Source organism: Dermacentor silvarum, chromosome 4 (assembly GCF_013339745.2).
Source record: "Dermacentor silvarum isolate Dsil-2018 chromosome 4, BIME_Dsil_1.4, whole genome shotgun sequence".
In the NCBI taxonomy this organism is placed as follows: Eukaryota; Metazoa; Arthropoda; class Arachnida; order Ixodida; family Ixodidae; genus Dermacentor; species Dermacentor silvarum.
The window spans coordinates 8,219,379-8,234,349 of NC_051157.2; the positions used below are offsets into that span (position 1 = coordinate 8,219,379).

At 49.2% G+C, this 14,971-nt stretch overlaps 1 protein-coding gene across 1 annotated transcript in view; it reads left to right on the top strand.

Annotated features, from left to right (window-relative positions):
- LOC119449396 (transient-receptor-potential-like protein) overlaps nucleotides 1-13,573 on the top strand; it is a 244,160-nt gene extending 230,587 nt beyond the window's left edge. The window contains exons 11-13 of the mRNA XM_037712564.2: nucleotides 1,685-1,800; nucleotides 3,224-3,446; nucleotides 9,444-13,573. Of these exons, the coding sequence (XP_037568492.1) occupies nucleotides 1,685-1,800; nucleotides 3,224-3,446; nucleotides 9,444-9,593 (489 nt within the window). The 3' untranslated portion in view covers nucleotides 9,594-13,573. The remainder of the gene's footprint in view (nucleotides 1-1,684; nucleotides 1,801-3,223; nucleotides 3,447-9,443) is intronic.
- Nucleotides 13,574-14,971: the final 1,398 nt, after the last annotated feature.

Consider the following 14,971-nt stretch of genomic DNA (forward strand, 5'->3'; position numbering starts at 1 on the left):
GCTGTAATTGTGCGATGCTCGCTCTGAGGTACGCGAGAAGCACGTTCAGTTGTTCCTAACAGAGCTGGTGCCCACTTTAACGATGTCATACATGGATACGCATGTTATTGCGTGTTGCACTGTTTAAAGTGACAATAAAAAAATTAAGGAGCCTGTAACTGGCAGCACTGGCGATCTCGTGCACGCTGCAATAATTGGTTACGTTGCTGAGTGTGTTGGTTGTCAATGTGAAGAGAGCTTATATAGACCATGCTGCTCATGCTTGCTTCGTGTTTAACTGCCGTGAAGCAGACGATGTTGCAGCCCGTTGAGCCAGACAAGGCCTTCAGGATGCTATAGCTAAATTACCTCTGTGGTATAACTATTTCATCTAAAATGTTATCGCCTTAAAGAAGACACATTTACCGGCCTCCAGTGACGACGGCTGCAGAGCTTTCGGAGCTCATCATCGTAGGACACATGACAACCGCTAACGCGCTTTTCCCCGCAGGCAGCGCTCACACTATCATCATCATAATAATAAAAAAGAACATGGCGGCCACCTTGAGGCGCAGGAAATTCTGGCCTTCGGCAAATGGCTGCCACCATGTGTGAGTGTTAGGCGCGGCAAGGCACCTCACCCGGGCCCACAACCTCGAGGTTCTTCAGCGGTCGCATCTCCTCTTCGGCACTTCGAGACTCCATACCTTCTTGCTGGTCGAGTTGCACGATTCTTGTATACGCGTGTTCGATTTAACATTAGCGCAGTCCGTGCGTCCGCTCAAGTGTGACAAACGTATAGGTGGATGGGTGGACGTGGAAATGTGTATTACCCACAGAAATAAAAGACAGGAGGCGAGCTGACTGCGACTTGGTCTTTTTCTCATTTCCTTCCCTTATTTGTTTTAATGGTGAAAGGTAGAGAAAACCCGGGGCACTACGCCGACCAAAGCAAATTTAATGAAATTTTGTTTTAGTGCTTTGCCGTTCTTGCGTGAGACATGCCGCATCCCGCCTACTTGAGCTGTTTATTTCTTCATTTTTCAGTTAGAAGAGGGCTGCGTAAAGCCAAGGAACTTTTTATACAAAAAATAGCTTAAATGAAAATACAAAAAGACAAAAAGTAACCTGATTGAATTTCTTTTATAAAAGCAACGAAAAATGTTCGCGGATTTAAAAATTCCCGCTATAATATTTATTTATTTAGGTACCTCACACGCTCCAACTGGAGTATTATGTGAGGGGGGTCACAAATTTGGCTGCGAACAGAAGCAGTTTGAACATTGTTATTTGAACATCGTTATACAATAGTAAATAAGTAAACAAACTAAAAAATGTAACGAAAAGGAAACACGTCAAAACAAAATCTGAATATTTTTGTCGGGCTCAGAGATGTGAACAATGTTGTTCTGAAGACCGTGGGCTCGCAATAATCGTGTCTGGACTATTTAATCGTCATGAGACTATTTCTTTCTTTTATGCTTTGCGGGCCTATAGTAATTTGGTGTATCAGTAATGAAGTTACTTTTTTTTTTTTGCTTAAGGAAGTTTACAATAAGGGTTCTGTAATGTAATATAGTCGTATGTTTCTGCAGGCGCATAGAGCCCTAAACTTACCTTCTTTTCCCAGGAACTGAATGTGCAGTACTAGCTTACAGAATGACGACTTTGCTCGCTCTGTGCTCTCTTCTTGGTTCTCATCCAGGAGGTGATGAAACGCCTGGTAAATCGCTACATTCATCGAGCCAAGAAGCAGCTGCGCCAGGATGGCGTCAACGAAGACGACTTGCTCGAGATCAAGCAGGATATTTCCAGTCTCAGGTAAGGCGTCAAAAGGGAAGCACCCAGAGGTTTACTTATCACTATAAGGTACCCTCCTGGAAGATAAAGGCAAATGCTCGAAACAACCTTTGAAATTAGGAGCAAGTCGAAAATGCCTTTCTAAATATATTTCCGGGGTATGCTATACTGCCACCGGTCAGAGTTTGAGTTCATCCGATGCGGTTCAAAAATGGCTACGCGTAGTACTACAAATACTACGCGTAAACAGATGTATATATAGATCAATAAAACTTGTTGGGCTAGTTTATTTATAGTTGATTCATGCTGCTTAGAAAAAGATACTGCGCAAAACAGACTACCCCTCGTCTTCGTCTGTTTTGCACAGTATCTTTTCCCAAACCAGAATAATAGAAAGTCTTGCCTATAGTTTCGCACAACGGTTTCTAATAAAACATCGTCAACCATCCCAACTGTAGACCTTTCTCGGCGTGGGCTATAGAAGAGTGGTGCATACACGTTTTTTCGAAACTTCACTGAAGCAATTTCTCATACCTCCCGTGGTTGCTTAGTGGCTATTTTGTTGGGCTGCTAAGCACGAGGTCGCGGAATCAGGTCCCGGCAACGGCGGCCACATTTCGATGGTAGCGAAATGCGAAAACACCCGTGTACTTAGATTTAGGGACACGTTAAAGGACACCAGGTGGTCCAAATTATTCCGGAGCCCCCCGCTACGGCGTGCCTCATAATGAGATCGTGGTTTTGGCTCGTAATTTAATTTTTTGCGCAATTTTATTCCACAGTTAACCCGTTGAAAATCCAGCATAATAATCAGTAGGCTATGTCCACGGCGCAGCATCACCCTTCTGCAGTCGCTCCTACGCCGCCGTCTTCGGATCAGCGTAAACTTAACGAGATTAAATAGCGCTGGTGAAATCACTCTATATACAAGCTCACTGCCCTTCTACTAAGTAGCCCTCAAGCCACCAAGATCGGACACTGCGGCCCGTAGTGTGAAGACTCGGTCCCAGAAACTGGCAACCAAGAAGTGAATGTGTTGTGGGTACCCTCGGAATAGGGAAAGAGAAATACGTGTGCAAGAGGTTTGGTATCCGTGATGCGCGTAAACAGCGACCCGCTGTAACAAACAGGACTGCTGCTGCTATACGGGGCATGTATACGGGTGAGCGTGCATAGAGACGTCTCACGGCAGCTTCCGTTCTCCAGAGAACGCCCGTGACGAGCCAGATCCGGTGAACACGGAAACGGCGCTCCGCTCAGCCCTGCTGAAAGACGCACTCCGACGTTCTTTGAAAGAGCACCGCAAGCTGCACTCGGGTGACACTTGGCCCCGGCTTCCAGATGCAGAGTCACCCCTTCCCGAATTGGCGCTGGTCCTTCTACATATTGGACGCAACGTTTCGCCCGGAGTGTTAATGTGTGTCGCCTCTTGTCGTGCGTGCAGGTTCGAGCTCCGCGAAGACCGCAAGCGCGAGGCTGCGCACAACGTGCGGCAGCTGGACACGCTCCGGCGTGACATCTTCAAGGGCGTGCCGCCAGGCGCCAGGCCCGAGGTGCTCGCCGCGCACCTGCAGCCACCGGCGCACGCCTCGCTCCAGCAGCCAGCGGCGCCTTCGCCCTACTACGGGCTGCTGTCGCCCGAAGAAGTGGAGCAGCTTCGCATGCAGGTCGGTACGCATCGACTGCATCGCGCATAAGGAAAGCTCCTTCCTGAGCTGTTCGCGTTGTCGCAGCGCCGAATTGTAATTAACAGCGGAGTTGTTTAAGCCGAGCGTTAGTCCGTAACGTACGAACAGAAAATGTGGGCCGGTCCTGGTGGTAGTGCAGAAAGGGTCCAAGCGCAATGGCACGTATATACCCCTGTGAACTAGCGAAAATCATGGCTGGGACTACTTAAGCTTAGTCAGTCATCGATAGCGAATCGATAGCCAATCGATAGCTAATCGATAACCGATCAATAATCAATAAATTCCGGAAAATGCTGGGAATGACTTCGTAGTGTTTAGCCTAGCCCAAAAGCCAGGACTAGCTAGGCGCCCATCAGCTCCGTTGTCTCTTTAGCATTGGGCCTCCAGTGCAAGCTACGCAATTTTTTTGTCTTTACCTATAGCCTCAGGAATAACACTTGTTCATTTTTATTTATTTATTTATTTATTTATTTATTTATTTATTTATTTATTTATTTATTTATTTATTTATTTTACGGTCCCATAGAGACGTCTGAACCACTCACGGCACTAATATTTTGGTGGCCCCGGATTTATTTGGCCTACGCGCATTTTTTACGGGCACCAAAACCTAATTGCATGGTCCCTTTGGAATGCCACTCCTGTTTGAATGCGGCCGCCACGGCCTGGGCTAAAGCTCGCAACTTCGGCTGAGCAACACAACGTCAAAATCGCGAAATCACCGTATCGACGGCTATATAGTGACGGTTCAGACGATTTAGTGCTAGTTAGCACCGAAACGTAACGTCGGCCATGTTACAGAAACTAGACTTTTCAACACGTCCTCCAGCCGTAATATGTGGTGCGTGCCAAGAAACTGCCGCGCCGTATAGACCTTTTTCATCGAGCGAGGAGGAAAGGGCGCGCGACGAGCCTTTCCTCTTCTCTGGCTTGTGCGAGCCGGCGCGGCGCGGCTTGAATGTGTTGCCGGTCGCGCGCTGCGGAACGATTCGGAGGTGTTTTAGCTAGTTCTGAGTGCAATTTACGAGATGTCCGTTCTTACGAGGTCGTCGAGCAACCACTGTGTAGCCTTTAGGTGCAGCAGTAGCTACAGTATTTGGAAATTTCTCTTGGATGTTCAAAACATGCGACGCGCATCATCACTCGCGGTGTGTGTATGTGTTGTGAACTATGTTGAATGTAGTCGGTTTTCACTCGACGAAGAGTTGTAAAATATTTGCATCGGCCAACGGCATCGTTCTCACGCATTTCAAGTCTAGTAGATTTCAAATCACTATGTCTACGTTAGCCTCCTGCAAGAGGCCGAAGGCTTGGCTCAACACAGCGAGCACTGCGGTTGGCAAACCAACATGATACACAATTGCTTCGTGCTTAGATCGGCGTTGCCTTTTTGCCCTGTTAGGCACAATATACAAAGGGGATCGCATAAAGAGAATCCAACAGCTATTTGTAACGACACAATTTCCGTAACGTGGGTGAATGCGTCGTAAATGACTGAACTTACCAGACTGAAAAAAGAAAAAAAAGGTTCATATGTCCTCCTTTTGCGGCAAAATAAAACAGAACACGGGATAACGACTCAATAACACTCCGCATGGTCGTGCCGCATTCTTGGACCACTTGGACCATACGCTATATAGAACAGACAGATCTATAACACAGCATTTAGTACTGCCTCGGGCACTCGCACAGTCTGCAGCTGGTCGTTCTACCACTCGAAAAGTGTGATTCACACTGTACGGTATGCGGTTATTATTAACCAAACTATTTTATTTGTGGGCGGAAACCTTGCCTAGAAAACAAGGCAGTCGCTCAGTGTATCTATACATAACAACTTGAACGCTTTTCAAACTAAACAGCATGCCTTATTCTCCAGCAGAACGGTACCCTTGCTGTTAGGATCGTCAAATGTTTCGCAACTATGCGTTGCAGCTAAACCAGAGCTTATAATTACAGTGCTGAGAATGCTGCAGTAAGGTAACATTCGTGAAACGAATTTTCAGAAATACCTAACTGATATTACAGGCTGATTGTAAGCTCAAACAAACGCGCACACCTCGCGCTAGGTGCTCCGTCCGCCCTAACACCAGCAGTAACTCCAGCCGCTTAATTACTTCAGACTTAAATTCCTTCAGTACACCTCACAGGACCATTCCCCACGTAGAAGACGCCATTTCATGCTAAATAGACCGCGCGAGTGCAAAAAAAAAAAAAATCCACCAGAAACTGCCCCCGAGCGTATACCACAGCATACAACACGGGTGTTCGCCCAAGCCAGCATACCAACTGCCCATAGATGACGCCACTGCCTACGCAATGGCGGCGCGGTCCTCTCCTCCCCAGCTCCCTGCCTTCCCGACCCCCGCCTCTCTTCTCTCCGCGGCGCGCTGAGCCAGGAGAAAAAAAAAACAAAAAAAAAAACACCGCATATCCACGAAGTGAATGATGATGAGTGGGCGAAGCACCGGGGGATCATTCGGATAACCGTGAATCCCCCCCCCCCGTACATTGCCCACTCGAACATGCAAATGAGTGACAACACATGTGACGCCGCAAGCGGACCCAGAGACGGCGAGAGCGCGGGAAGCGGCGGCAAAACGGCGGGAGAACGCTTCCGGCGTTTTGCTGCCGCTTCCCGCGCTCTCGCCGCTTCTGGGTCCGCTTGCCGGCGTCGCCGTGCTGCTGCAGCTTCCCGCGCTCACGCCGCCTCTGGGTCCACTTGCCGGCGTTGCCGTGCTGCTGAAGCTTCGCGAGCCCTCAGATCCGGGTCCGCATGCAGGCGTTGCCGTTTTGCTGCAGCTTCCTGCGCCCTAGACTCCGGGTCCGCTTGTTGTCTGCGTCGCCGTGCTGCAGCAGCTTTGCGAGCCCTCGACTCCACTTGCAGTTGCGCCGCAACTCTCGCCTTTTCATCCATAGCGGGCGCGCCGTTATCAGAAGCGACCATATCATCCATGGCTGAAGAGAAGGAACGAGCGCTTATATAGCCCTTGTGCACCGCAGCACCCCTAGCGGACTCCATGCAAACCATAGCTACGGACGACGAGGGAGGGGGGGTACAAGGCTCGGCTCTAGGGTGCTTCGCCCCTAAAAAGGCGAAAGCTTGCACTAGGCTGCGCAAAGCTCAAGACAGAACGAAGCTGGCCGATTGATATCTAGGGCTAGCCTCCAACGCGTTAGGCGTCGGCAAGCAGCAGTGTTTTTGGCACTGTGCCAACCTTGGTTAGCCTGCCTGCGTTTGTGGCATTCCAGGAACGCTGTCTATCGCAGGCGCCGACGCGTCCAGCGCTAGTCACGTGAAATGTTGCCAACGCGTTCGGCGTCGGCAAGCGACAGATTTCTTGGCATGCCACAAGTGCAATGCAGGCTAACCAAGGTTGTCACAGTGCCAATAACGCTGCTGCTTGCCGACGCCGAACGCGTTGGAGGCTAGCCGCTCGATATCAATCAGCCAGCTTCGCTGTGTTTTGAGCTTTGCGCGGCCTAGTGCAAGCTTTCGCCTTTTTACAGCGAAGCTGTTATGAGCTCACTCTTCGATGGTCGCGTCCGGAAATGAATGAATTAATTCTTTTATTAAGGAAAGGGAGGACCGAAGGTCACTGTTGGGGGAAATAGAAAAAAAATCACAGCATATCCACGGGGTGAATGATGATGAGTGGGCGAAGCTCCGGAGGGAATCATCGGATCTCCCGCTTAAGGGGACGCTAGCACAAACGCGTTAGAGACGTGCAGTACTCTCTAGTAAGGGGGAGCGGCCACAGCGTCTTACGCAGCCATTTACACATGCCGGAACGTGCACCGCGTTTGCCGACGCCATCACATGACTGCTGAGAGAGTATACCCCCCGTATTCATAAACGCTCCTCGACTTGAACTTGACTTGCCACCGCCTTGGGCAGCGCGTTCGAAACGCGTTGAAGGTAAGGCGGAGAGGCCACAGCGTCTTACACCAGCTTCTTACACGGGCCGTAACGCGCTAGCACAAACGCGTTAGAAACGCGCTAGAAACGCGGCCTTTCGTTAATGTTGGGTATTTATTGCCATCGTGGTGCTTGTGTCTATGTGTGCTTCGTGGCGTAGTGGGCTAACGCCGTGCGCTCGGAAGCGAGGGGTCCCTGGTTCGATTCCGCGCTACGGACACAGCTTCGGAATTTTTTTCTCATTTTTCTCAGACTGGTTACACACTACTGCTACGACGAGGGACGAACGGGTGCCGCTTTAAGGAGCTTCGCCCCTAAAACTCTAATTGGCAGCATGCTGTATGTGCGAGTGGAAGTGCGCGAGGCTCGCGGACGCGCGCTTTCACGGGGAGCGAAAGCACGGCGCAGAGCAAACGCGACCTCCCAGTGGAAGGGGAGCGGTGCTGCGGTGGGTGAGGAGGCATCGAGGCACCCTAGACTGTGCATGTGGGTGCCCGCTCGAAGGAGGTTATAAAGTAACTTTGCATGCGCGCAGCCCTGCCGGCTTCTGCCGCTTGTGCCACCGGCTCTCTCTGGGCTCTCGCCCGTCTCTCCCCTAACAGTGTCGACAACGGCGTTTAGCCATTCCGTCACGTCGCCAGCGTTGATGAATGATGATGAAAAAAAAGTTGCAGTGGCTTAGCTCGGCTATGCCAGGATATACGTAGCGTTAGCAAAGGTTCAGCTGATTATTCTTAGCTTTCATGGTTGTCTCCTACGCTCAACCGCTAATTGCCAGGCAACTACTTCGGGATCCGATGAGTCAAGCTTCTCCGTTCTTCTGCGCTGTTGAGCAGCATTTGCGCTCTCCTTCTCCGTGGCTATACCACACTGGCAAACGCCAGTCAGAAGCGCAGCGGCTCCAGCGCAGTGTCAGACAGCGACTGCACAGCGAGCGCGCGCCGGCGCCAGTGCGTCTACCACGGCTACGACGTCACTCCTCTGGAATACGCAGACCGGCGGCGGTGAGTCGCGCGCGGCGGCGGCGGCGGAGTGCGCGAGAGGTGCCGGCTCCGGTGGCTCCGGTGCGCAAGCCGTGTGACATCACTGATCCTTGCGCATGCGCAGCACGGCTCTTGATGTGCCGCGCGAAACGGGCTTGGCCAGTGTAGCTAACGCTACAAAACTTTATTTAATTAACACGGAGGAAGCTTGAGGTGGCCTGGAGGGGGCTACCTCTCACACTCACTAGGTGGGCTCCTCATTACAGGAGCCCATTGGCGGCCGCCGCGGCTTGTGCTCGGTCGACCAGGGCCTTCTGACTCGCCAGGTCGGAGCAGCCGAGCAGGGCTGCCTCCCAGTCTTCCCGGGTGGGGTTTGGTTTTGGGGTGAGGTTCGGGGTTGATTGGCATGCCCACACCATGTGGAAGATGTCCGAAGACTTCTCCGCACAGTGCGGGCATTTCGCCAGCGTTTTGACAGCGGTTGTGTGCGGTCACACAAACAACGCCTACAACTGTTGTCGACGGCGGCGGCGTTTTTGCCCGCGTTCGTACCGAACGCGCGCGGCGTTGGTGACGTTTTTATGAAGAACGTGCCAACTAGGGAGCCTACATGCAACGCTTGCATGTAGGCTCTCTAGTGCCAGCCTTTGCCGTACACCCTATGGTGGTGTACCGTAGCGACCATAATGTCATTACACCATCACATCTTAATAGTCATAGTTGGAAATACATAATTCCCACCATAGTACAGCTGCGCTGGGCTTCCATCTCCACCCCAGTGGACGGGCTGACAGTTTCTTTTTTTCAGTATTTGTAATATAAAGGAATAAAACAAAGGAACAAACAAATAAGATGAAAAGGTATGTGATTTTGGATTTGTGAGAAGAAAAGACAGACGAGCGGCTGTCAAATATTGGGAGCAATGAAGTTGTTGAGGCAGTGTCACGCTGCAGCAACAACAGTTAGGTCAGAGTTAGCTATAAGGTGCGTTCTCGTGCAGCGCCAACTGGTGTCGACGGCTTGCGCTGGAAGACGAGACGTGTAGTGTGCACAGCGCGGTATCACCGTTTCGTGCAGGTCATCGAGGGCGTGCGGGAGGAGCTAAGACGCCTGGCACGAGAGCTGCACGTGCAGCACTGCCACCGGGGGCCTGCATTTCCGGCACCGGCCAGGGCGCCCTCGTTGCCACCCGACCTCTACCAGACGCACCTGTTCACGCAGTTATGAGGACTGCACAGCACCACTCTCTGGTACCACGACTGAAATTCGTTTCAACAGCAACGTCCTATGCTTGTACACGGGCTCCTGACGTCGCTGGCCTGGTGAGACGGGCACTCGTCTGCTGCATGGAAAGCCAGGTCACTGCTTGCGACGTCCCGACTTCAGAAAGTCTTCCGAGCGCTTCCGGAACTCGCCGAGCAACTGTCCTCAGTCGGCGCCTGGGTCGAGTCACCTAGCGGGCCACGCACCGAGCTTGGTGGTTCAAGGCAGTACTCGATTGTACACGGATCCCTAGAACGTGGAGCCGTCAACAACCTGTCTGTCTTTTATGAACCGGGGCTTTGCGTACAGTACGTGATGGGCGATAAGCTTTTTTTGGCTTGGCTGCGTGGGTCAGAAAAAAATGCGACGTCACTGAAAACACAAAAAATGTAGTGATTACAGATGTTGATCTTTGGCAATATCTACTCGCTTGCCTAGCCTCAACAAATTAACCTCCCAAGTATGATGGCCGGCTATCCCTACCTTTAAACCTGACACCTGCATTACTATATTGGTGCATAAATGAAAGGGGATTTCTCATCAACGCAAAGCCACACGCGAAGTCTGTTGCTAGTTTTAGTGTTTGAGATGAAATTTCAATGTGGTGGAAATCTGAGCTTGTAGGGGGTTCACGACCGCAGGTATACAGCACAAGGGGCACGAACAACGACCACAGCGCTGTGTGTGTCTATAGTCTTGTCTGTCTCTGGCGCTGTACCTACCATCGAGGTAAGGTTCCTTGCGCATATGCGCGCTGTTGGCTGTCTCCGTTCATGCTTCCCACAGCTATATATGTGTAGAACTACAATGTGTGGCGCTCCATGCAGATTTATCATGCTGAACCTGAATGAGCCAGGCTCGGGAAGGCAGCACTGCTTCCAGACCGTGATATGGCCTTCCGCGGTGTACGCAATGAAGTAAAATTTAAGCAGCAGGAAGCGCTGGTGTCTGAGGTTGATATTCTTTAGCAGTTTCGCTGCATTTCGTCTAGTCTAAATACAGGACCTGTAGACACACGTGCTTTCGCCCGCGCCTGTACCACACGACTCCTTTCGCTCCTCTTTGTGTTCAAAGGATATCTTGCGCAGTCTTGTATTGCCGCAGATTTTGTGCGTCACAGTGAAGCCACTGCGAAACCGTCTTCGAGGAGTTGCGCAGCAGGCGTTGTTCACCTGAACCCAGTACAAGACTGATGCCGCCCCCCTCCTTTTCGCCAACCGCCTCCCCGACACCCTCCCCGGTGCAACACGCATGTTATAGGCCCTTCAGCTGCATCTTCTCTACCGATCAGCTGACTTCGCTCAACTGAGAAAACCATCACTCCTGCTGACAGAGCGCGCGCGGAGTGCAACGTAGATTGTGCTCACGCGTTTGTGGATTTCGTTCTGCCAGGACACATCCTCAATTGATTCCACTGTTCATTGCGCGCTTAGCCGCAGCATGGTGTCTACTCCAAACATCGATCTTCGCTTTTGTGACCTCTCGATAATGAAGTAACGTGAAGGTGAGTTTTGTTTAGAAAGGCAGTGAGCGCTGAGGTTAGGAAAGTCATTGTTCCCGGAAAGCTAAACTAATGGTGGAGCTTGGCGTAGCGTCCTTATAATTACTGCACACTATGTAAGTAACTAATATAATATTTTTTCTTTAGTGCATCGAATGTTTTTGGGCGGCTAAACTTGTTTTTGTCATAGATCGGGTGGGCACGACAGCAACTACATTATAGAATTTAGCGCGACGCAGAGAGAACTGTTGATACTCAGCCATTGCCCGTGCGATTCGCATGCAGTGTACACTATACATAGTGTCCTCACGCATGTCCTGTGTGTAGGCTTGCTCACCGTAGCAACTGTGCTGCAATACCTGGAGCTGCATAAATTTATCTATTTTGGCACATGGGATATCTAAAATACGTGTAGTGGCTCAGTAGATTAAAACTGCGTCTATGTGACTCAGCGCAGCATTAACAAGAATTTCAGCCATTTAATGGGAATCAGTGTTCATATACACATTCAATTTAGTGACCTTTAGTTGGCAGTACTTCGTAGCGACCATTCAGCGCATGCCGTCCAGGCTACGGACAGCTTATACACAGAACGAGATTCAGAGCAATTTTTAATTTCTATGCATTGTTACGTGCGGTGAGAGTTGGACGAGGTTTGAAGCCAAGACTTCATTCGGTGCGCCCGTTTCTCACTCGGCGATGGCGGCGAACACGCGACAGTCGATAACAATCTGCCCCTATATACAGGGCGTCATCACCAACATTCGAACACTTGGCGCATGTATTCTATATAGGGTGCCCCAGCCAACGTTGTTCAGCGAAATATTGAAAAAGCATGGTGCAAGACACGATTTCAAGACCTACCGTGTTCGATTGACAGACCTCTCACGGCCGAATGCTGTGGGTCTTACGAGTGTATCTTGCCCCGGGTTTCTTACATCATTTTTTTTTCGTTGAACCGCTTGGCTAACGTTAGATGGGACAAACGGTATATGTTTGCTAACAATACACCCATCGTGATAAACTCCTTAACGCGTGTTTTAATATAATAGCAGAAGAAAAATTTTAACAAGTATATCGCGAGCAAACAGAGCACAGGGCGTGCCATATCGTGACATTCATGCCGCCGTTTACTTTTAGAAAAAATACAAAACACATGCGGGCTCGTGCACGAAGTAGATAGGTTTCCTTGGGATGGATGTCGCCCCCCAGTTCGTTAATTGGGGCATCATGCCTGTCCCGACAGAATCAGTCTGCCAGTATCGTGTCAGCACTTCCGAGGTCACATTTTGCTCTAGAGACGACGTGCTGTTTGTAGGTGTAACCCCGTGCACCTGCCGTTAACGGGTTCGTACTAAAGGCGCGGAGCTGTACAATGTATGGCGTGCACGCGAGGGCGCCCGTATGCGGTGCGATCACTTTTAGCTTTCCCGTAATTAAAAAAAAAAAGACGCCTGTGGCAGATAGCATAATTCTTGTGCTTGTTGAGCTGGATTATTTGAAGAGGCGGACATTACTAGCACAAGAAATCGAAACGACGCATGTTCAACTAATTAACAAAAATTCGCAAATTACCTTCTTAGTTAATTACTTGACAGTCCATATTGTAACCGGTGAGATTGCAAGACGTATCCACTTGAAATGTATCTCCATGATAACACCAGTTTCGAAATATTATTTCCCAAAGTGTGGGACGAAATGCAAGGGCGTTAGAATTACTTTTGTGCTTCAATGCATAAATGAGCGTTTTGTTAAAAAAGTAAGTGGAACAACGGTGCATTTTTACGCTGAGTTTGATGGCGCATATCTCCAAACTGGTGTTATTCTGGAAATTCATTCCAAGTGGGTACACCTTGCAAACTTACCGGCTACAGTTCGTAAATTTCAATATGTGCTGTAGAGTAATCAACGAAGTTATATAGTTATTTTTTTAATTAGTTGAATATGCATTCCGCTTTCTCGTGCAAGTATTGTTCACCTTTCCGAATAATCCAACTCAAGGACTATAATTATGTTATCTGCAACAGGCGACTTCTAAAAAATTCCGGAAAACCTAAAAATGATCACCCCGTATAATCGTATGGCAACAGAGATAAGTGTAAAAGTGCCAACTATAAAAAGGCTACGTTCATTATCAGCCTGCTTGTATTAAATTACTATAAATATTTGCAAGTTAATTTAGTCATGTTAGAACAGCGAAAAATATTTGTCGCAGCAGTTTCGGAACACTCGACGAGAGTCAATTGACAGTTCATAAAGCTCATCACATTAACGTGTGTACATGCAGCAGGTCATTTCGCTAGGAATCCTGTTTATAATGTGTTTCTTTTTTTTTTTTTCACTTGATGTCCTACGAAGATATTACACGCAAATCTGTCGGATAAGGTTATTTTTCCTCGCTGTCTTGTTGTTCACGTTGACCGAAAATAAAGCTGATTTTCCCATGCGACTTGTGTCTCCTAGCTGTACATATAGAGTATCATACTACTATACACTAAACATAGTGTACGTCTCTCAGTTTTGATGTTGTTCATGAATTTGCAGGATATATCGGGAAAATAATGAGGCTAATTGTAGAAATTTCATTTAATTGAAGATATACGCACGAAATATTATTTATATAAAGACATTTCCAACGGTTCTGTCTTTCGTTGTAGTTGTAGCCTGGAGGTTTCAAGTTTTACGAGCATTTGTTACGTCAGACGTTTCTAAGCGTCGTCCCGAAGTGGTTCCCTGTCAATCTATATTTGAGCTGGGCAAGTGTTGGCATGCAGCAGAGAAGTTGAGGCAGCGTTATCGCCCTTTATGTCGCTGCAGAAGCTGCGTTGTGTAGAGTTGATCAACACCGCGCTGCATTTCAACCTAGCGGCGCAGTTCTATTGGTATCGCGAGGCATAGACAATATCCCACTTCGATAGTGATTGCGGATCAGGAGAAACTGAGCTTCTTAGTACGTAATTAACTTAATGCCTTCTCAAAAGCCTGAAGACTTTGCCCTCCGGCCCGACTGCTTAGCCGAAGAAAATATGTCTCACTAATTTCCGGACATTCATTGTATAGCCTGCTTATACAGTGTAGTGCGTACAGTGTAGGCTTGAGGAAATATTTGATATTTACGAACATTCGATCGAACATATGCCTATTCAATATTCACTTCGAGACCATCGAACATACGTGTTTTTTCAAAGCGTGGCCTGTGCTACCGTGAAACCACACCCGAGGCGAAATCCTCGCTGCCGTGAAGCCGCACATCAAGGCGAAATTTGGAATGGGTTAGGCCGGCCTAACAGCTAGACGGCAAACCGTCGCGGGAAGTTCGGTGATCGGGCCCGAGATCACTGCAGGGCCGAAAAAGCGGCGATTGTCTGTGCGCAGACTGTGCGCTTACAAGGCGGAATGGGTTAATCTCGCGTGTTGGCGGAAAGAATCAAGCTGAATTTGCGCAGCACAGCTGTCATCGTCGGGCAGTCTCACTTCGTAGCATCGCGACGACGCACCACAGGTGGAAGCGAGACGCTTCCGCAGCAATTATCACTACATAGACTGAAGCAAAACAGGGAGAAAGAGCCTGTAGACAAATTTTCTGTGCTGCTGGAGTTGTAAGAAATCTTGAACTTGCATTTTTGCATGAAAATACTCGAATAACGGCGCTTGGAAAGTAAACTCACTCCAGAGATGAACCTGTTTCCTTCTTTGCAAGTAGAGAAACTTCTTTTTTACAGCGAAGCTGTTAAGGGCTCGCTCTTCGATGGTCGTGTCCGCGTATAGAAAAAAACTCTCATTGGCCGTATATGCTGTATGTGCGAGTGAAAGCGCGCGAGGGCGAGGGACGTACGCTCGC